The sequence below is a fragment of the Hypomesus nipponensis genome, chromosome 15, assembly GCF_054491055.1.
Source record: "Hypomesus nipponensis isolate SF chromosome 15, ASM5449105v1, whole genome shotgun sequence".
NCBI classification, from domain to species: domain Eukaryota; kingdom Metazoa; phylum Chordata; class Actinopteri; order Osmeriformes; family Osmeridae; genus Hypomesus; species Hypomesus nipponensis.
This window is the reverse complement of record NC_140375.1, coordinates 17,142,501-17,165,967: the sequence shown is the minus strand read 5'-3', so window position 1 is coordinate 17,165,967 and position 23,467 is coordinate 17,142,501. Positions and strand designations below refer to the sequence as shown.

Below are 23,467 nucleotides of genomic sequence, written 5' to 3'. Positions count from 1 at the left end.
TACTTAGTCTCTGCATTTCTCTTACAAAATGGTCCATCACTTCCACAAAGGAGTGACCAGAAATTCAATTAGAGTTCCGACCTCTAGGCTACTGCACAAACATTCCAGGGTTTCTGATCAAAAATGCCATCAGACTCCTTCATAATCCCAGGCATTTCTCTGGCTTCCGCCCTCTGGGCCAAACAAACACTCGTGACACTGCGTCACCATACCAGAGACCCTTCCTCATCAACCCCCATTCCCCCTCCCACTTCTCTGTATGCAAAACTGCTACTGTTGGGCCAAAATACTGGTTACGTAGCTCTCACATTGGGCACAGTTGACGATGAAAATATTTGTGTTATTGTTCAAATGATGTTGTGCGCGTGTCGTACTGACGCGAAAACACAATGTTTTCAAAGAGTTTTAAGAGTTTTAAGTAACAACAAACTGCACGCACAGTCCGACTCACAGGACTTTAACGTCTTCAACACAAAGTTTCCAACTTGTGATTTTGCATGCTTTCCTCTTCTATAAAATAATAGGAATACTATACAGTATTAAGGTGGTATTTATTTAATCTACTTTTAGCATTATATAGTGTCTTAAGTAGGCTACATTTTACAAATTCAATCTTTATCACAAATGAGCTCTGTAGCCTATTGTGAGTTGAACAGTAATCTCCCAAGAGCCAAAGATAGGCTATAGGGGCCTCCACATACATAAGTTTCTTAATCTCCCCACCCCCCTCTCCCCAGTAAACACAATAGAATTAAGATCTTCAAATGTCAAAACATCAGTCAGCCCATTAAATTTAGTGCATTTAATTCTTCTCCAAAAGCCTTTCCTCGTAGCACGACCTGATCCAGCTAGTGGTGATGATTGTGTCAACCGGCAGTCACACATCCTTTTTCAAAGACGACCAAAAAAGTGCAAATGGGGCGAGAACCACTACAAGTAAGAACATGCAGAGAAGTCCTGCCTCTATGCTGGTCTACTTATCAGTACTGTCAGGGCTAGTATGAGGGGACACAGTCTATTGAGTCCCAGTTAGTGAAGTTAGCAAGAGGGGGTACTATTAATGTTCTGAGATTATCATTAAAGACCAGGATGCTGGTCTGTTATTAACATTATATGAGAATAAATATCACCAGTAGACAAAACATAATAATAGTAGATTTAACTACTTTGTCCAGCTTCTCTGTGTGTGAATTTAAAGAGGGTAGGAGATGGTGTCTTCATCTGGTCTGTCTAATGTCATGTTTAGTTAATGCCATGAGCAGATATTAGAAATTCAACCTTTATCGTGTGGTGGGCCGGAAAACTGGTATTAACACACACTTGACCTATACATTACATTTACATTTAGTCATTTAGCAAACGTCCTTATCCAGAGCGACTTACTGTAAGTACAGGGACATTCCCCCTGAGGCAAGTAGGGTGAAGTCCCTTGCCCAAGGACACAACGTCATTTGGCACGGTGGGGAATCGATCCGGCAACCTTCTGATTACCAGCCCGAATCCCTCACCGCTCAGCCATTTGAGTCCCCCCTATACAAGCATACAAGACACAACACCAAGGAGGGTACAAAGGTGCCCCTTTCACCTACTTGTGAAACACATGCTGATACTGACGCACAGTCATCCAAGCGGGCTGACTGTCACAGCCAACATCAACAATCATCATTGATTAACCTGAAATAATGGAGTCTCAGCTGACATTTTCGGGAGACAAGAGATAATGGAACACGGACAGATTAAACATCATTGATTAACCTGAAATAGGAGAACTAGCTTACTAAATACCAAACACAGGGATGCTAACCAGGGCCGGCCCAAGGCATAAGCAAACTAAGCGGCTGCTTAGGGCCCCTGTGGCCACCAGAGGGCCCCCAAGAGCACATGAAATTACAGTTTAATGTATTATGTAAAAATATATATATTCTTTTTTTTATGGGATTGTCCCGTCACCACAAGATCAATGGAGGACAAGGCCTGTAGGGTCTTACTTTTTAGAGGTAGTTTGTTCTACTTGCCACAAGCTGTGTATGCCTTGGTCACCTTCCAAATAAAATCCATGACAGTAGGAGATTTATTTAAGAGTGCAAGGGAAGCTCGGCTTCCCCTAAAACAGGGGTACTCAACAGTGGCGGAACCAGACTTTTATATATGGGGTGGCCAGGGCTACTTCAGGGGGTCCACAGACCAAGACTGAAAATGTGTGTGTAACCTTAGCCTGGCATCTAAGCAGTGTAAATTATTTATATGATTGCTGATGAGAAATGGAAATTAAAATTAACTGAAGCATGAGTTCTTCAGTGTGGCCTAGTATGGTCCACTAGGTTTAATCAAAGTATACATGTACTAGGGTCAAATTATTCATTTACTATGAATAGACTGTGTCTCTACTTCTGAATTGCAACTCATTTTTCTGTCTTACACACACTGTGCTGTAGGCTACTCACAAACTGGACAGACTTTGGTCACTCTGTTTTCATGAATACACTGTATAATCTGGGTCTAACCAGGTTAGATCCTTCTTTTACATTAAAACATAACTTTTAGTGTATACTCACACAAAAAATGCCACAGCCATCAAAACAAGAACACTCATAAATCAACAACCAACATTTTAAAGTGAGGCTTAATCTGGGAAAAAAACTTTTGTGTTGGCTTACATGTGTGGTCTACAAACACAGGCTAAACTTGGCATGTGACTGACTGACTAGTATGCTGCTCTGAGGTCTTGGGGTGGTGCAATCACAGGGGTCTATTTCCACCTGATCCTGTTTGCTCAGCTTTTTGAAAAAGTCTGCTGTCTCACCCTTTCTTTTAATGTTTGTAGTGAACACTAAGCAAAAATAACATGTAAGCTTACACATCCAATTACCCACATTTGAGTCCAATCTCAATCTTAAACATATTCCCATTATTATCTTCAATCAACTAATAAATCATGACTAGCCTTACTCTGAAATACATATTTCAAACAGGCATTACAAAAGCAAACAGGGTAGCTGTCTGACTGCAGGGTTAATCTTTTGTAACGTTAATAAATTGATACGCCATCTCATCAAGGAATCTTAGCAGTTAAAGTACAAAAATAGTGTAGCAACTGACTGGTGAACTGTGGAAATATCCCTGATTGAAAAAATGCACTGCCAGATGTCAAATGAAACGCTTCTTTTAACAAGATAAATTAAATGTCAATCAGCATCCAATTGCCAGGGATAGCAAATGACATTTTGGAGTGGCACCAGGGATGGCCAGTCCGATATCCCCTCAGCACCTGCATAAAAAATGATCTGCCCCTATCCATGGATCTTGGGAGTCGCCAACGGGCACTGCACAAATGTGCCGCCAATAGGAATTGCACTGGTATAAACATGTCTTTATTAGTGCTGTCAAACGATTAAAATATGTAATCGCGATTAATCGCATTAATGTCATAGTTAACTCGCGATTAATCACAATTAATCGCACATTTTTATCTATTCTAAATGTCCCTGATTTCTTTTTGTCCCAATCTTTTTTCAAATTTTAATGCTCTTATCAACATAGAAAAGTGGTTCGGATTGCTTTGTGCAAATATTTTTTTAATTGAAAACAACATTGCAATCGCCTGGCTTTGACGAGGGGGCAGAGAATTCGCATCAGCTGTGTGCTTGGCCATCAAGTGGTATTTCAGACTGGACGTGCTGCGATGATAGCTCAGTTTACAACGACAAAACACACAGATCACTGGTCTTGTCAATAGAACCATTTGGCAACTTTTTAAAAGCAAACTTTCCATTCAGAATCTTATTGGCATCCATTTCGGCATCTCGCGCTCGTCATCCACTCAAAACGTAACGTTAGCCTACTACCAGAGAATGTCGAATATCCGTAAACGGGCTCTGCTACTACTCTTTAGCCAGCTCGCAAGCCAAACGAGTGTTTGGCGTGCCTGTTGTTTTGTTTCCGGTCTAGCTAGATCCGGTGTGGTGTTGTAGTTTTTCTAACGTCGGTAGTTGTTGCAACAGCATGTGAAAAAAACTACAAAGTTTGCTAGGCCAAAAAGAGCATTAATCGCGCGATAAAATAATTGACGCCGTTAATTTGGGTTTGCGTTAACGCCGTTAATAACGCGTTAAACTGACAGCACTAGTCTTTATATAACAAATGTATATATTACACTCCCAGATGTTGGTTAGCTGCAGAACAAGCATCCTGGACTTTGCAGATGGCTGTGCCTGCAACTTTCCCCGTTAGGTCTCTAGTCCCTCATTCCCAGACCTGTTAAATGGCTGTACCAATTTCCAGACCCTGTTAAATGGTTGAGGACTGGTGAGGTTGTCGGGGGGTAGGTTGCTGGTGGTAGCAGGAATCTGGGGAGGGGATTTTAGGAGGATCGTCACTAATTTATGAGCTCCACATTCCAGAGATGTCTCCGGTCTTCCTCAAACAGGGGTTCTGATTAAAGAGGGAGACTCTGAAAAAGCCTCTACATCAAGGAACAGGTGTGTGAGAGTTTGTGCGTTTGTAAATCGACTGCTGTACATTTGAATATTGCGTGTGTGCCTTGTTTGTCGTGTGTCAGTAACACGTGTAAGTGTGCGTTTATGCTCTTGAAGATTCTCCGGGCACCTGTGTGCAGTACTTTACTGCGGATCCCACTGTAATTGTGCAACTCTACTTTACAAGGGGGCAGTAAATATGTCACTTTTCCGTTAAAGGATATCATTGGAGCTTTGGGCGTCTCTGCAACATCTGCGTACTCACATTGCCACATTCCACCAAATGGAAACCAGCACGCTTATGCCTCGTCACACTGTTAACGTACGGAATATAGACGAAACAAGTACGAAACTAAACAAAATGGGATGAGAAAGTGTAGCGTTGTACGGATGCACATCTCACTGAGGCACACCTGGTTGTGTGAGTGCAGCGCTGGACACAGGCACCTATATACCTTTACCTATACATGGCCATAGAAGTGTTATGAGTCATGGCCCCTTGACACAGAAGCAGGTTAGTGTGCCAACATCTCACCAGACTTGGGGGGCCTGGAGAAGGCTGTGCTGTTCTGTGAGGGATATCGCCTCCTGACACAGAATACTGCTAATCCCATTAGCTGTGTCTCACACTAATCCTCTTTACTCCATTAACACACCACTGGGCAATGCTTCACTTCCTTCACACCTTTCTTTGTTCTCCAGGCCCTCACATAAAAGACCCCTGTTGATTTATGCTGATACGCCTAATGCCAGATTGAAATCACAAGAACCAATTTCAATGTTTACAATAGCAAACATTGTGTACTTTGAAAAGGGTGGGTGGGTGATGAGGCCAGATGGCACGAGAAAATATGGATTTACAATTATAATATTTACCTCTGTCTATCTGCAGCCATGCTGCTTCATAGCCCTAGTCTGACAGTAGCATAGAACAACAACGTGGAGGATGATTCATCTGTAATCAGGCTAAGGCTGGAGTTGTGCATGGTGGAGGGTGAAAGCAAAGGTTGGAGTGATGGAGGTGTGGGTGGATGGTGTTGGGGGTGAGGTCCTACCCGTGCTCCTTTGGCAGGGAAACACTGGCAAGTGGTGCAGTCCCGTCCACCGCATTCTTCCAATATGTCTCCCTGCAAGGCAGAACTGATCAGTATCAAACAGAACGCTAAAACAGAAACATACATTTGTGAGTTAACGTAACTATAATTAAGAGTCACACATCATCAGTAAAGTATCTCTTTGGAACTCCAAAAACAAAGAACAGTTGTAATTAACATGAGAACATGAAGACAAAAAACAGTACTGTTGTTAACAAAGGGCATTTATATCTAGTTCAGCTGTTACCCTTGTGTTGCCCATATGACCCAGTAACCAGAGCTTAGTAAAGAATCATCGAGGATACAATGTTGACGATCTGAGGAACTACAGTTCAGGTTTTGTTGCTCTCATCCCAGAACAACTTGAGCCAGAGAAGGTTTTGAGTGACACAGTGGCCCAGTTGACCCCTTTGACCTCTGCAATGAGATCATACAGAGCTCAATCAACTAACTGAAAATGAAAATCTCCATCCATCTCTCCATCTCCTGGATCCGTTTACCTTTAATTAGAGGGTAACTGACTGTTTGCCCATCCTTGGCATAATATGTATGTGCAGTTGTGTATACATTTTACAGTGTGTTTTCTTTGTTTATTTACTAAATCATTATTTCTATCTTCTTAATTTAAATTCCTTTGAGAGCTTTATGTTTAAATACTCTGTCTGAGAGTTGCCAAACAACATTTTGTTGTATTCAATGACAATAAAGTATTTTACACTTTACACTTTACCTTTACCGTACCTAACTTCTTGACACAAGGTTGGGTAACAACCTTAGTATTAGACTTCCAAATGACCAGCAGTCCTAACCAATGAAATATTTATATGATAATAAAACATTATAATGAAAACTAAAACAATAAAAAATGTATCCTAAACAGCATAGAGCACATGCTTGTTGTAGCATATGGTACTATTTACCCTAAACAAAGCGTAGTGAATAATGAGGTGTTGACACCTAAGTTTGAAGAATAACCGTTTTCCTCCATCCCATAATTACCACAGCATTGGAGATGCCATGGCAACAGCCTTAGACACTGCTACCCACAACGGTGACAGTTAGGCCCTGCTGCACACCAAGCTCGGCTCAAAAGACAACCTGCATCATCGTCTCACACCATCCTAACACTTCTACACTAAACAGAGACAGACGTTTATGGAAGATCTAATGATGTAAGTGTTCTTGGTGACATCACCTCTGTGGGTTTAGTGATGTGAAGGTCGATGAATCTCAAATCATTGTGATTGCACGCCTCACTTTAAAATCTCTCACAGATTACTGATTAGAGGATGGAGAGAACACGTGTGGACGCGTGACTGACAGTCATGGTTCCCTCATTACACACACAAATACACACCACTCTACAAAGGTAGGTATTCTTTAGGATTTATGGCACTAATTCAGTTATATATCAGTTATATAAGTACAATTATTTACATTTACATTTAAGTCATTTAGCAGACGCTCTTATCCAGAGCGACTTACAGTAAGTACAGGGACATTCCCCCCGAGGCAAGTAGGGTGAAGTGCCTTGCCCAAGGACACAACGTCATTTGGCACGGCAGGAAATTGATCTGGCAACCTTCTGATCACTAGCCTGACTCCCTCACCGCTCAGCCATCTGACTATTCTGTACTCCACACCTTCTCTGCACCTTCCCCCTCACCCCCATCACCTCTCGTTCTCCATAACCACCACCCCCAACAACTACCCCAGTATGTAGGGTGATAATGGGGGATCGGAGAGGGTCTTAACCGCCAGACCAGTGGAACACCTATGTGGTACAGCAACATATTCCTTAGCCTGCCTGTGTTAAAAGAGCTTGTCAAATTCCTTGTGCTTGTGTAGCACTAGTCAGGCATGCAGACAAGATGCCCTTATCTTGTTAGATTGGTGATAAGCCTCTCCTCTCAAGGCTTAATTTTCATATGCAATGAAAGAATGTGCATATCTGGAGTTCTGTCAAATCAGGAGTAATGTTCTGTATCCATCTTGGTCATGCTCTCACTCTTTCTGACGTGTTTGGACAAACAGGGAAATATTTAAAATATATAAGAGCACATTTGGTTCTGTACATTGTCTTTCATAGGTCCTCCAAAAAGGTTGCACTAGTTAAAATTTGCCAACACCTAACCTCACTCAACCTCTGGGAACTAAGGATGGAGTCAGGAAGTAATCATGGGATCTTATTTCCTTGGCAAGACGGTGCAGAGCTAGGTTGACACATGCAACAAGAAAATACCTGGAAAAATGTATTAAACAGTCACGTGAATCACATGACTGTCATCAATGATTATGACTTAATACTGTAGAACAATCTTAATGCATAACTCTTGTATAAAACCTTTGTCATTTATTAAAATGCACACACTCACCCCAAACACAGTCTGTCCAGCCACCAACATGAACACAAGCCACCTGGACAGAAAAACAGGCACAGGAGTTAAGACAAAATAATAGTTTTTACTGAAATGTAGTTTCATTACATCCCATCCCTGTTCTGTCATCTACAAAAATCCTGAATGTTCATTCTGCTATGTAGTCTATGCAGATCCTCTCTGTTTACAACATGAAGCACGGATGTATCAGCAGGACAAACTGGGCAAACACATTGTGCAGAACACATTGTGCAGAACACATTGTGCAGAACACATTGTGCAGAACACATTGTGCAGAACACATTGTGTACAATTTCAAGTACAGGCCTCTATTCAGTGTACACGCATTCACGCCTCTTCTTGGATTTAATACAAGTGGGTTTAGTGGATAGCATGAACCAGACACAGTATCCGCCAACTATTTCTTTCCGATCCAAAGAGAAACTGACCAGTGAGAGTGCACAGTCAGTCTGTCGATGGGAGAGAATATGAAAGTTGCATCTCACCCCAGATGGAGGCTGCAACAGGTGGTCCAGCAGATAGAGAATGTCATTTGAGCCACTCGGGGCGTTTCCCGTTTCAAGTCCTTGGCCCCTTGTGTTCAGCCTCTGACTGTTCCACAGCCAAGGATACAACCCCACCTCCTGTCCTCTCCTAGGATGCGGACACATATGTTAGCCTAATAGATGATCTCCACACAGGAAGCCAGGTAGACTGATCTGATCAGGGTATTGGTCAGGTCAATGCTGTTTCAACAATTATAGAGGTAACCATCAGCTAATGTCTCAATGAACTGAATGGCATTACAGAAAAAAAAAAAAATTAGGTCTGGTGATTGGTGCACAGATTGGGTTTATAACAAAAGGGCACTAGATTAAATTATTTAGCCACTGATTAATAGATCACAAACTGAGATAGAGCCCCTCTCTAATTGACATCCTCTTCAACACAAACATGATCTGTACACTTCACTCCACATAACTCTAAGATGTAAATGACTTCAAATTGCATTAAAACAGGAAAGAAACAGGAATTTGCGGTTTTAGTAAAAAATCTGGTCTGCAGAATAGGAACGCATATAAATTGAATGCTTTATAAATGGCCACAAAATGCCTAAAAAGCAAGTAATCAAATCTAGCTATGTAAAAATGTAACAAGTAACACGACAAAGGGGAGTATATTAGCCTACTTAATTGCAGAATTCCACAATATATCCATGAAAAAGACGCATTCACGGAAAACTACGTAGCCTAGAGGAAATCCAGACCATTGACATACAAAACTACTAAATAGTGTGCGTCGAGTCACGTCCATACACCTTGACAAAATAGAACATTTTCTTTAAAGTTAAATTACACTTACCCTAAGCGTTGTCCACTGTGATGTTCGACTCAGACACTGTTTCACAAGTTTAAATATCACTGTCGTTGTCCCTGCATATGCTTTTTGAATAGAAAAGCATCACATTCGCCTATGATTAAGGTAAGAACTTACTTTAAAATGTCTGAAGTCCAATAGTTTTATGTTGCAGAAAACAAAACAAAACAAAAAAATTAACTATCAAACCTAAAACCTTACAGAAACACTCTAGACTTCAACAAGTGCGAAGGAACCACTCCATCGCTGAGCAACCGCACTTGTTACCCTATCAATCCCCCAGAGCGCAAAGTATCTTGTCAGATCATGCACACTTTAATTCTATTTCACATCGGGTTACTTCATACGGCACTTCGTGTGACATGTTGGAGTAGGCAATACGGTGCACCGTACAACATTTGGAACAATTTCGTAAAAAAAAAAAAAAAACCTTGCGAGTTAAACAGACAAATCGGATCTTAGTTAGGTTAAGGCATTACAGAAGCTCGGCCAATGAGCTGAGTCTTACATGCGCTCAATCTTCAGCAGGTACTTCACCCACTCACTTTTCCAACATAGGCTATACATAATTTTTTGGACGCCTGAATGTTGCACAGTATATTTTTGGACAATTTCGTCCCAAAAGACTTGTTACATAGCAATTTCAAGATACTATCAAGAAGGAGATAAAGCGCTCACTGGATATACAGATGTGATCGCCATTTATCAATACACATCAACCTGTATAGAGAAAGTGTGGTAATTTAATGCGATTCAGTGTGGACTGCGAAACTGCATACCAGCTTAAGGAAGATTACACAGGGGTTTGCATGGGACCGCTGTTGGCTCTAAAATGAAGGGCTTCCACTGTGTGCTGGTCGTGCTCCAGTGTGTTTTCCCTCTATGCTTGCTGCTCGGGGCCAGTATCCCACCTGGGGCGACAGAGGATGTGAGTATGAAATCCAAGGAAAACGTTGAGCATCACCGACATGTGTGAATACTCAACACTGTGTTACACAACACTGCATGTTTAAGTTTGTAAAATTGTAGCCTGCATCTGTTGTCACACATTGTCACAACCTGTGGGCTGCCTTTTGGGGTAGTAGCCTTTTTTTACCGTTCTTAATGATACAGAGTTTGAAACCGTATTTTCACCGCTTGATGTATTTTCACGAATACGTACATTAATAATTATGTGTTTTAATGACAGTTGTGACAGTTGTGATGGAGTTCTGACAGTTGTGATGGAATTCAATCAGCCTCTGTTTTGTCGGTTGTGTCAGAGGGGGCGCTGTTATTTATTGCTTTGGCTACCGGATTCTTATTGTGGGTTTCAGAACATAAATTTAAATCCATGAGGTGAAGTTAAGGATTTGACTTGGTGTAAACAGAAATGGTGTGTTTTTTAGTCATCTCTTGAAATTCCCCCTTCTCATGATCTTCATCATCATCCTCTTTACAGTAAACTTAAAGCACAACCAGGTGACAAGGAGACCAGAATTGACTCCACTCACATTTGATTGAAACAATACACATACAACAGTGCAGTAGCCAGTAGGCCTGTTAACACAAGGTGGGGACAAACCTATAGCCATCTATACTGGAGCAGGCTCAAATATTAACAACAAATAAATTGCATTTGAAATATATCCTCATTACAGTAATGCAATGTGCAGAGAGAAGGAAAGAGGGTGATACAAAGAGAGACAGAGAAGGAGAAAAAGAGAGAGAGAGAAAGAGACAGAGGGAGAGAGAGAGACTGCAAGTTTGCTGTGAGAACCATGATGTCTGTTGTCTGTATTTGTTTAACAGGACTGTTATCTGGACTAGACATCTGTAAGGCACAGGCTCAGTCTTGTCACTGTTGATGTCATGATAGCGAGAGTGTGCTGTGTTCACACAGCATGCCCTGCTCTACTAGGAAGAGGGCCACAGGTGCAATTACACCTACTGTATTTAACTGATTTATGTCATTATTCCTTTATTTCACCAGGAAGTTACACACACAGTGGCTTGCCTTAACAGTAGTGAAGTCTACACATTACATAGATAATAACACTTTAGATATACTGTGCAAGTGCACATGCTGGCAATATTTGCCAGTGTAATTGAACTGATTCAGCTTGGTTATAAGTGCACCAGTCAACCCTTTCAAGAGTTCTGCATAGCACTGGCCTGGATTGGAGGATGGCAAGAACGAAGCAGTTACTCAAAAAGTACCATCAGAAAGCATGTATAGAGTCTACTAGAAAGTCATGAGAGTAAAGCTTCCTAGGTGCATTGTGGGAAACGGTTTGGTGGTCAGGTGGAACCAAGATAAAGGTTTTTGGCCAAATGTCAGAGCGCTATGTGTTAAGCAAACCTAACATGACGTGCCAGCCTTACAGTGAAATAAAGTGATGACAGCATCATGCTGGGATGGTCCTTCTCATCTGCAAGGAGTGGGCATCTTGTTCAAATTAAAGTCAGAATGGAGGGTGTGAAATGCATGGAAATACTACAAGATTATCTGTTTCAGTGCACAAACAAAATGAAGCTTGGAAAGAAATTTACAACACCGAGCCCAAGAACAAGGTCAAATAAACTTTGGGGTGGCTCAAGAACAAAAGGTGAAATTAAAACAATTTCCCTGTCAAGGTTCTGTGTGTATATTTGAAAATGGGGTCTGTAAGTGTTGTCAAATTAATTTGACCAACCTGGGGCAAATTGGAATGGGGTAAAATCAACGAATTCATCCACTGTAAGCAAACCTGTTTCAAACATATCCCCAAGAGAAAGTAATCATCAACACATTTTTGTGACCTTTACAAAAATAAAAAATGTAGACAAAGTGGGAAAACCACAAAACATAAAACAGATTCAGTTTCGAAGGTTGTATCAAATGTGGAGGAGGATGTACTTCAAAGAATATGACGCTTGTTAAATTACCTATTTTTCAGGAAATTCAGGAAATGTAGGAAAACTCCTGGAATGTGAAAAAGGAAATTATATTGAGTAGTAGACCAAGGAACTATGTGCCCCCGCAAAGGAAGTGAGATGGACAAAGACATATAAGGAACAAAAACATTTATCTGACATGTCATTGTCTGTTTCAAGAAGTCACACAAGCCAGTGACCATTTTAACATGATAGCCAAGTCAAATTGGGTCCTTAGCAAAACCCAACCTTGATCTGGTATGAGCATGTGGTCTTAATCAACTCGTCTCTGTCCCTCTTCCTTTTTCTGGCCCTGGCCCTAACTCCGGGCCCTAACGCTGGCCCTAACCCTGGCCCTGAACCAGTTTTTATAGCCTTCCCATTCAGGCCTTTGTCATGTTGGACTGTTATTTCAGAGTGCCCCCTATTCAGCTAAAGCCTGCTTCTCCCATCGTCGCCCCAGGGATACCCAGCTGTTGGTTTTCCGCGTGATTTCCTCGATGGAGAATGAGAGAGCACAGCCAAACCTCTAGCCAGGAAGTGCTACGATGGGGTACCATGGGATCCAGTCCCCCCCTTGGCTTGGACCCCAGGACTCACTGAGAGGACCACGCAGACGTGGGCCATCTCACTTGTCACTCGGCTCGTCCTCCATGATGAGAGGACCTGGTCTCTCTGACCAGTTCCTAGTAGAGAGGTGCCTTGAGCAAACTGGAGATTCTAGAAACTAGGACAGTCTGAGTTTGCTGCTTGTCTATGGTTCAGGGGAACCTACATGGAAGACCAGTAGGGATGTACTTGGTCTCGGGCAGGGGAGACCAGCGGTCTTATTCTCTAAAGCTGTGGGGGACACCAGCAGGATTGTCCCTGATCCAGAGGTTGCAGGGACACTATCTTGTAAGCCCCTGGTCCTGAAGACACCATCAGGGGTGTCCCCGGTTGCTGCCAGGAGGACTGTGTCTTGCACATGCCCAGACATGCTGGTCCCATGCTTGCACCAGAGACTGAGTGGTGTTTAAAAAAATGTTCTGTTCATACACACTCACATTGTATTGCTGGTTTCAAAACTAATCAATGTGTAAATGTAAACAGAACGCATAGCTCTGGAAGTGTAGAGTATATGTTTTAAAATATTGAATATAGTAATGCCCAATGGCATATCATTTTTAATCAAATAACAGTGGGGGAGTAAGGTAATGATGAGACAAAGTGAGAGGGAAGAGGAAAGAAAGGATGTCTGAAATAATGAGAACACGAGATGACACACTCAGGGTTCTAAAAGGCTCGACATTTTATTGTTCAAATGGTTTTGGAAGTGAACCATTGTTTGATGAAGTAACTGTATGTGAATCTATTAAAGTAAAATTGAGAGAGAGGGATTACCATAAAGCAATAATCAGACAAGGATTTTGGTTATGGATGGAACCTTTTTTCTGAAGGAGAAAGAAGAAATTCACTCTTATGAAGTTTCCCCTCGGAACTAAGGTGGTGTTGGGGAGGAAGTGTTTGAACGTAATAGGCCAGCAGTCACCTGCATACTAGATGCCCACATGTGAACTCTCACATATTGCATTTCTTCTTGTTTTGGAATGTGCTGAATTTACAGCTTTGAAGTTCTGCCATAGGTCTGAAAAAGGTTCTGTTCTCTGGTATTCTCAGAGAAAATAAGATTGTAATCTTTTTGATCTTAAGAGGGCCACATACCCGCTTGTACCCACTTTGACTGTGTTCAAGAACGGAATGTCTGTGGGCTGTGTTAGAAAGACGCAGACAAAAGGTTTCGGTAAACTCGAGGTGTTTGTGAAATTCTGAAGATAAACTAAAAGCAAAAAGAAACTCAAGATCTTCCTCTGCAGAGGGAACCTTCTCTCGGTTGACTGGGGACTTGGAAAGGAAACCCTTCTTCATCCACTTGGCAACTGCTTCAACGTAGTGGTCCCAAGACTGCACACATCTTCTGACTGAGTTTGCAGTTTTGGATTAGCTATCAAGGCATCTCCCCTCAGTTTTCCATGATTTCAACTCCACCTGCTCAGCAATCATACCTTTTTTCTCATCTTCAGTCAGCTCCCCTTTCCTTCCTTGGACTCATCTTCCCAGTAGTACAAGGACCGAGTTCTCGCCCCCAGACCAGTCAGAGCTTTGTTTCAGCACCAAGGGTAGTGACACACTATCGACAGAGTAGCTCCGCCCAGCCATAAACCGATTCCTGGGCACCCACTTGGCCCTGGGAGGTCTTCGAAATGCCCAATTCCAGTCATTATGGCAGAAGATGCAACCTACACTTGGGTCAACTCACCACCGTGCTGCATCTCCTGGCAGCAAGACTGTTTTTGGTGCAAAACATGTCTTTAGTTCTCTATCTTTTTGTTTGCCCCTCAATCTTTTCATGTTCTACATTCTGTCACTCTCCTTTCTTTCATGACCCATGTGGTCACCCTGCACACACTTATCGCCTCTTCCGTCCTGCAGGTGTGTGCAGGTCTGTATCTGAAGATGAATCAGTGGATCTACTGTTTACTAGGTCACGAGACAGGAGCATAGTCTTAACATCATCCCCAGATGCTGTCAAGACAATAAGAACATAATAAAGAACACTCCATCTCCCTCACACACACACACCCACACATTCAATCCAGATTTACATAATTACAGAAGCAATAATTATAGATGATAATAGACAACAACAACAAAATCTGAACCGTATACTCACTGTATGTGTCAAGGTTCAGAGTTTTGCCAGGTCATGTCAGTTTTGACAAGTACTTTTAATCTTGTTAGAGTGAAAATTACCTGGTTTTCTAAAAGACAAAAAACTATTGTCTCTACATTCTTCTACTTTAGATTTAATCTTAATCTTGCTGAAGCATCAGGTTCACGTGTCTTTTATGCCTCTTGGAGAAGTCAGAACCAACTTTGCTCTTCTTTTTTATGCGTTGTGTACCTGGACGGATGCTGTGTGTCTGGATGGAAATACAGATAAGACCCTGTATGGAGGGGCTTGTCTTGTGTCTAACTCTTACCCTTGCCATCAGTGTTGCATGTCTTGCAAAACCCAAACAACCCCTGTGGACAGTGTGTCTATCTTCCTGCATCTCTCTGATTATTCTGTCTCTCCTGCACACAGACAAGCTCATTCATTAGGAACACGCAACAGTCAGTTAACAAAGGAACATTCCGTTACTATGGGAAACAAGGCGAATCAGGCCAGAGGAACCTAAACTTCGTATGAGATTGTCTGCATTCTTTTTGTGTCTGACCTACTTCAGGATGGTAGGTACCTGAGATAAGAGGTTCTGGGATGACATGGTAGACCGAGCCAGAGGCAACACAGGACAGGGCTTTGGGAAGGGAGACGGTGTTTGCAGGAAAGATGGAGACGCTGACAATTATTTTATCTTGACCTTGCACATGCATCGTGGTATATACCTGAGAAATAAGTATATAGTGGTATATAACGGATAAATAAGTTTGATACGGTAATGCAGTCGATTAGGATACAACATTGTGTTTAGCAAGAAAAAAACGTTTGGTCCGTTCTACGAACATGAAACAGACTACATCACACTACAACACTTGTGTCACCAGCTTTACTTCTTAAGTTTATTTTTTTTCCCCTAAAATTCTTGTTTCTATCTGTTGTAGTCGTGTACCTGTGCAGGTGTCTCCAGGTGTCACTGTGATGGAGTGAAAGGCAACAAAGTAAGTTTCCACACGTACTATTCATCCATCACATAGCTTATTAGAGCCTCTTGTAATATCCTTAGTCTTCCTTGTTGTACTTCACACGACCCAGTATAGACTACAGCACAGCCAGATGGTCTCCTGTCTGATACTAGCCTGAGTCTTGACTTGGGCTGCTCTCTGCTGGAAGTCTGAGGTACTGCACTGAGAGGCACTGCCAGGACTGAGTTGCTGGCTCAACCTTCACGCAGCAGCCTAAGAATATTATAATTGTTTTATTTTTTTATTTTACTTTTGGTTATTATGGTTTTGACAAGAGTAGCATCAACCTATTTACAATACTTGAACATGTCAATACTTTGAAAACACACAAGTTTACAAAGTATGAGTTCTGACATACTTACATATATTCAAGTTGTCCGTTAGTATGTGAATATACAAAATCATACACAAGTTAAGTTAAATTTTTGTAGAAAAAACTATTTAATAAAAATGTATAATGCTCTTATTTAATATATTTAAATAAGATTTAAGAATACTCTTTTCCCACCTTGCCATACTCTTCTTATATTTTTTGACAGGAGTTTTTTTTTTTTTACAAAAGTAAGAACTGAAATCCAGCTTCTTCTCTGGAAATATAACAGAAATATTAAGTTGACAAATGGATACAGTTCCCTCACTTATGTGATACAACTGCAGTAGCAATAGCCAAGCATTATGTTGTTTAGACCCGGTGACAAGCAGGGCCACCCAGGTGGGAAATACCTGGGATGTGTCCAGGTATGTGGTCATGTGTCATGCCACTGGCTGCCAAAGAAATATTGTTATCTGACTGTCACGCATCTGCAGCCTTGTTTATGAATAAAAAAGAGATAGAGAACAAGATTGCAATAAGGAATCTAAAATACCGGTAAAATCCATAGTGTGATGACTGTACTATACTGATATCAGTCACAATATTTGTTTCCCCATATATTTCATGTATCCATTCACATTGCCGAGGAGTGCTTTACAAAGAGGGGTGTGAAACTTTTGTTTGTGAACAAAACTGGAGATTTCTACAAAGCGCCAAAAAAAATGCTACCTTCTAATCCAGTGGTTCTTAACCCTGGTCCTCAGGGACCCCCTGTCCTGCATGTTTTAGATGTTTCCCTGCTCCAACACACCTGATTCAAAAGACTTATCATAAGCAGGCTTCTGCAGAGCTGGATAACAACCCATTTATTTGAATCAGGTGTTTTGGAGCAGGGAAACATCTAAAACATGCAGGACAGGGGTTCCCTGAGGACAGCGTTAAGAACCACTGCTCTAATCTAAATGTGTCTAAACCCTTAAATGTAATTTTCTTAATCAGAAGTATTATCTGTTGATTATTGCCATTGAACTGTTCAAACTGAAAATTAAGTGAGTAAATATAAAAGCAAAGAAATGTGTGTTTAGTCAATATAATTTTCTTATAGTGGGTCACTCTCTCACTGTTCCTCTCTGTAGGGTGAGAGGGGCTATCCTGGTTACGATGGATTTCCGGGGGTTAAGGGTTACCAAGGAATTGAAGGCCCTCCAGGGCCTCTAGGTCCCAAGGTAGGCCTCCTCAAAGTACCTAAATATGACACTACATCACTGTGTGTGTGTGTGTGTCTGGGTGAACATGTAGAACTTATTAACATGTTTGATACTAGCTTTGTATGTTTTTATTCACAGGGAAACATCGGCTTTCCTGGGTTATCAGGATCCAAAGGTTCCCGGGTATGACTGGTTATGTTTATATTCTTAAATTTACATAACAGTTTGTGTGTGCGGAATTCTCTTCTGAAGCCATTCCTAAACTAGGGGTGCGACTCCATGAAAGGTAACCTAAAATAAATATAGGATCACAGGAGAAGTATTTGTATCTCAAAAACAAGCCAAGAAAGACAGCAAATTGAACCGTAATGTGACAGAACACTGAAGAAAACACATTGAAGAGAAGTTTTGGTCTCTAAATTAACCCCCTTACTACACTGTGGCATGTAAAGTGATGCATTGCACATTAGTGAAATTACCAATATTAAAAGTAAGTCAGTCTAACTCTCTGACTTAATCACATCTATAAGACATGCTAAGAATGATTGTTTTTTCAACAGGGACTGCCTGGAAAACCAGGATTTCCTGGACCTTTTGGACAGCCAGTAAGTATGTTAGAAGTATGTGGCCTACACAAATTAGAAGCAAAAAACTTTGCCTTCTATTGTTGCAGTTGTAGTTTGAACTTCTTAACTTTTAATTATGGCTTTAGTGTACTGTTGTTTCTGAAAAATGGATATCTGTCACATCAATGTCAGGGTGTTCCAGGAAATGAAGGACCAATGGGGCCAACAGGAGTACCAGGATGCAACGGGACCAAGGTGCAGTTTCAGTCCATTTAAAATCTAGTTACATGAATATTTATTAGAAATATTTGTATGATTTCTCCCTGCGCTCCCTTTCACAACCCATTGTCAACATGCCAGGTATTTGACAATGACCCTGTCTTCTTATTTCAGGGAGATATTGGCTATTCAGCACCTCCTGGGTTACCTGGGACTGTTGGATTACCTGTATGTAACTGCTGTCCCTCATTGTGAGCTGTTGCTAAGCAATCAATCAGCCAGAATTTATTTATATAGTACATTTAAAAACAACACGCGTTGAAAGTGCTGTACACTCTCAAATCACCACACAATCACAGAGTAAGCAGACAACCATAGCTGTCATAGTCGTCTCTCGTTATTGTAGCTTTGCATCAGAGTATCTACCAGCAGTCAGTGGGGGAGACAGACTCTCTCCAGAGTGCTGGTGCCTGGCACAATGTGCTATTTAGGTGACGGATCTTATACATAGTTTACATCTGCATTCCTTATGTTTTCCTACAGGGTGTTCCCGGTCTCCAGGGGCTAAAGGTACCTGTATATATGGATGCACTGATAAATCATTCAGTAATTGTAAGATGGAAGGCAGTGTTTGTGAGTGGTATTTTGTTGTCCTCACAGGGAGAGTCCTACTACTTCCCAGTACCCCTTGATTTGAAAGGGCAGCGTGGAGTGCCAGGGAGAAATGGCGACAAGGTTAGAAGGCCTTCCTGTCTGTAGCTATTTTCACTCCCTTTTGATATTACAGCATCAGTAGTTATCTTATATTTACATCTTGATATGCTGTGATACTCACTCATTTTATGCTTCTTAGGGTCAACAGGGGTTTCCTGGGCTACCAGGCCTCCCTGGATCTGAAGGATTGAGTGGGATTCCGGTCAGTTCTCACTCGTTATGTGAAGGACTTTCATGGACTGCATTATTTTCCAAATACCTGTGCTTTTATAAAACGATTTCAATATTTGTACAAATTGCAGCCTGTTCTTTGAATTTTATTTTGCAGGGATTACCAGGGTTACCGGGGTTAGAGGGAGAAAAGGTCAGTTTCTGAGTCATATGTGCTGTCCAATGTTCCAGTTGTCCATGATGTCTATCTGTGTCTAACTGCTCTTTGTTCCTCATCAGGGCCAAGAAGGGCCTAGTCCTGCTTTTCGAGGACCAACAGGACAAAAGGTATACAGGTATTCCTCCCTTTCATGTAGTATACAGGTATTCCTCTCAGTCACATGGTATACAGGTAGCCTATACAGAAATCCCTCCCTTTCACATGCCAACACCATTGGAGTATGTGGTACAGAAAACCCCCAAAGATTAGGGTTTGGGGGGATGGGGGATATCTCAACTTTTAAACAGCCTGAATGATGTATTCAAGGTTTACCAGCTAAAAAAGGAGAGGACATTTTTTACAATGTTACAGCCTAGATAAAACCACAATAGACATTCTCAAACCACTGCTTGCTTGTCATTCTGATAGTTGCAGAGCTGCCAACTCTCACGGTTTCGCCGTGTGACACACGCATTTCAACCATTTCTCACGCTCTCACGCCACACCTTGTATATCTCAAGCTGAAAAGGCAACGCCAAACAAGTAGCCAATCTAGCGTTGTAAACAGTAACGGACGACGCCCATGTTACGAAGTGAAGAAACATCGACGAGCAAACAGCCGTGTAAAGTCGCATTGTCTCTCCCCTTGCACCAAATCTCACACCAAGGTTTTTGAAATAGTTGGCAGCCCTGTAGTTGTTAAAGTGAATAGGACCAGCACCAACATGTAGCCTGACATTAAGTAGCTTCAGCCTATAGTCCAGCGGTTCTCAAAGTGGGGGTCGCGAAAGGTTTTCGGGGGGTCGTTAAAATGTTTGGAGAGGAGATGATTCCTGCCTGACAATTCAAATATGGGAAATAAAATTCATATGTTTCCTGCCTTAATATCTTTGCCGTCCAATCACCAATTTTATTTCTGAAAACTGCCAGATACTCATGACAACTTGAGTTAAAAGCACATATCATTGGTTAAGGGGTTACTGGGAGGGGGAAATAAATGTATCGTCAGCAACGGCAGCCCTTGTTTTCCGAGACTGAGCCAGAGCGGATACCATGGGAGATTGCCTACAGTAGATTTACAGCTTCGAATTGAAATTGGAGACGATATTATGAGTAAAGACAAATTTCTTAATATGTGTTGTCAATATTGTCGATTAAAAGTCTAAATGTTTTACTTAGGAAGCATTTGTTTGTGGGAGTGACGCAAGTTTTTTAGGAAAGAATTACGTGTCCGACAGGACAGGCAGCTATGACGGTAGTAGTAGCACCGTTAAGCCTCGATTTGAGCAGATTTCTAGAAAACCTGGAAAAATAACATTAACTAGCTATATTATGTACACTGTAAGGTAAATGCACATGCCTTGTTTGGCCAATTCGGTAGATTGTGGAAGAAATTCGAAAGTTTTTTTAGTTATCTAGAGGAGTATCCAGCCATAGCGCTAGCTACGTTTGGGGGAGGAGAATTCCGGTTTCCCCCATGTTTCCACTAGTCACTAGAATAGGGGGTCGCCAAACGTCACCACGGAATTTTGGGGGGTCGCCAGGGGAAAAGTTTGAGAACCGCTGCTATAGTCAATAATTTCTACTGATTACTCTTGGCTCTAATTTTTTACAATAGGCTACTTGGACCTGTGTCTTGACAATAAATGAAGAGCATTACATGTATTTACATTCAAGGGCTAGACAACATTTATGCATTTAGCAGACGCTTTTATCCAAAGCGACTTTCAACAAACCTTCTAATGAAGCCTTGCCATTTCTCTATGTAAGAAACGCCATCTTTCCTTTTTCTTCTTTAAAAATAAATAAATTAATGGCAGATTGCAACCAACGTTAAGAGGTGAATCACCACCACCTACTGTTCGGAAGTGTGAACTACACACTATCTAAAGCCAAACGAACATAGAAACCACATAATAGGATGAACCCCTATGTCCTCACCTACACCCCAGTCTCCCAAAGAAAGGAAAAAATAGCCTTTTTTTGCAAGAAGTGCTTGCAAATCTGATCTTTTGGACAGATGACTGTTTGCAGGAACCTACACCACTACAACAATCTCAGAAGACAAATACGATTATAAGATATCAATAAGATAATTCCTAAGACTAGCAGCTCAACAACAGTCTTATGTTATAGCACAAACGTATATACCCACCAAATGAAAAATAGCTGTAACCATACAAGTATCCCTAGTCTCCCCTAAACCAAGTGGACTGTACAAAAACTGAAATTGCTCAATCACTAACGATGTAGATGAATATTCCCTTAAATTAAAGATGATGGTTTGCATTTTAATCTGTGTCATGTGAATTGTTTTAGTGCTTACAGTAATGGACACTTGTTTTATCAGGGCGACCGAGGCCCTCCAGGTGTACCTGGGCAGAAAGGCATCAAGTTATATGCAGAAGGCCCCAAAGAGCTGAAGGTATAGCACGTTATTAGAGTTAGTTTACTTTTATGTTTTGTTTCAAGACTTGTTGTCTCAAATATCATATCAATTGGTTGTTTTTTTTGCAGGGGGAGCCAGGTGATGTGGGGGAAAAGGGGTGTCGAGGCCCGCCTGTGAGTACCACTGAGTTTCCTGACAATCCGCTTTGACTTGAGAGACTAGGCCTTGTTCACTAATTCAAATCCCAATGATTTATTGTGGTTTTATTTGATGGCATTAATTTCAGTTTGTCTTTTTTCCATGTAACGCTTCTGTTTTTGCTCAGGGTTTTCCAGGTCGCCAGGGTTTAAAAGGAGATAAAGGCGACCAAGGGGTCCCAGGGTCATTGGTAAAACAAACCTTACATGTGTTGAACATTATATTTAATAAACATGAATCATGTTATGGACAATGTGATTGTGCATTGGTAGATGCTCACACCAAAGATCAGTTCACGCTGGTGGGTATAGTCACACAAACTAATTTGTTTGAAACTGGCACGTCTTTTAGGGTAAACCAGGAAAGGAAGGCATTCAAGGGGCATATGGATTTCTGGTAATAACGCAGTTAACTGTCATTCAGTCAAGCTAACACACGGTCAGCTGTCATCTAGTACAACAGAAATCGTACAATCTGTCTGTTTGTGTAATCTCTGTCGATCTAACATGTTTGTTTTTTTCACTTAGGGTGAAAAAGGTGAAGCGGGCTACCTGGGGCCTCCTGGGATTCAGGGTTCAAAGGTTAGTTTTACTGACCACATTCAACCAATCCAGAATTCCTTCACACAGCGAGTTATTGTTTGCTAGCTGTTTTCGGTACTACACTGACTGTATGGTGACTGTATGTTCAGGGGGTGAAAGGAGACGTTGGTTCTTATGGACCTCCTGGAGATGTGAGTCATAAACCATCAACATTCTTATAGTTGTATCATTTATCAGACCCATTATCCCTAGCCCAGCTTAGGGAGTGTTGACTAACATTTGAAGTCATTTTGATTCAGGTGGTCCGTGTGTCGGTGAAAATAAAAGGGCAACAAGGTTTGCCTGGGCCCACTGGCCGCCCTGGCCGTCTTGGTGATCAAGGTAATAATATTTACTAAGCCCTATGGGTCCAATAGTTTCCCAATATGGAATTGTGGGAACCATACTTTAAATCTGACAAAAGCACAGAAAACCATTGAAATTTGATAATTTGATAACGGTAATACAAATGTGGCAGTGTGTCGCTCTGATTTAAATCACTACTGAGCCTCTCCAGGAGTCCTACTTACTTCATAATGCATTAGACTTGTTACCAGTTCAAAAATGTTGGACCTAGTTTGTTTGGATGAACTAACAAAACTGTTGCATGTTTCCCAGGTGATTCATGAGTTCACATTTTCAATACTGTTTTTCTTACTGTTGTATTACAGGCGTAGTTGGTTTTCCTGGAGTGAAGGGTGCATCAGGTAACATTGGGTTTGTTCTTTCTAGTGTCTTAACATAACTTATCCTTAAGTGATTTAGTAGGGACACCCCCCCCCCCCCCCCGGGGCAAGTAGGGTGAAGTGCCTTTCCCAAGAACACAAGGTCATTTCGCGTGGTCGGGAATTGAACCGACAACCTTCTGATTAATAGCCCGATTCCCTAACCGCTCAGCCATCTGACCCCCCTAACAGATGCATACACTCACAGATGTTCTTTCTCCGCGTGTGACACTCCCATC

The 23,467-nt window shown here is 41.6% G+C and overlaps 2 protein-coding genes across 2 annotated transcripts in view; one reads left to right on the top strand and one right to left on the bottom strand.

Moving 5' to 3' along the window:
- col4a4 (collagen, type IV, alpha 4) overlaps nt 1–13,198 on the bottom strand; it is a 41,138-nt gene extending 27,940 nt beyond the window's left edge. Inside the window, exons 1-3 of the mRNA XM_084674811.1 lie at nt 13,018–13,198; nt 12,777–12,905; nt 5,531–5,637 (exon numbers count right to left, since the gene is read on the bottom strand). Coding sequence (XP_084530937.1) covers nt 5,531–5,637; nt 12,777–12,905; nt 13,018–13,198 — 417 coding nt within the window. The remainder of the gene's footprint in view (nt 1–5,530; nt 5,638–12,776; nt 12,906–13,017) is intronic.
- A 3,422-nt stretch (nt 13,199–16,620) lies between these two features.
- Nucleotides 16,621–23,467, top strand: part of col4a3 (collagen, type IV, alpha 3) — a 20,861-nt gene continuing 14,014 nt past the window's right edge. The window contains exons 1-19 of the mRNA XM_084674810.1: nt 16,621–16,683; nt 17,395–17,484; nt 17,605–17,649; nt 18,027–18,071; nt 18,225–18,287; nt 18,426–18,479; nt 18,795–18,821; nt 18,912–18,986; nt 19,105–19,167; nt 19,294–19,313; nt 19,416–19,463; nt 21,655–21,760; nt 21,853–21,897; nt 22,050–22,112; nt 22,274–22,318; nt 22,450–22,503; nt 22,614–22,655; nt 22,764–22,845; nt 23,175–23,210. Of these exons, the coding sequence (XP_084530936.1) occupies nt 16,621–16,683; nt 17,395–17,484; nt 17,605–17,649; nt 18,027–18,071; nt 18,225–18,287; nt 18,426–18,479; nt 18,795–18,821; nt 18,912–18,986; nt 19,105–19,167; nt 19,294–19,313; nt 19,416–19,463; nt 21,655–21,760; nt 21,853–21,897; nt 22,050–22,112; nt 22,274–22,318; nt 22,450–22,503; nt 22,614–22,655; nt 22,764–22,845; nt 23,175–23,210 (1,066 nt within the window). The remainder of the gene's footprint in view (nt 16,684–17,394; nt 17,485–17,604; nt 17,650–18,026; nt 18,072–18,224; nt 18,288–18,425; nt 18,480–18,794; nt 18,822–18,911; nt 18,987–19,104; nt 19,168–19,293; nt 19,314–19,415; nt 19,464–21,654; nt 21,761–21,852; nt 21,898–22,049; nt 22,113–22,273; nt 22,319–22,449; nt 22,504–22,613; nt 22,656–22,763; nt 22,846–23,174; nt 23,211–23,467) is intronic.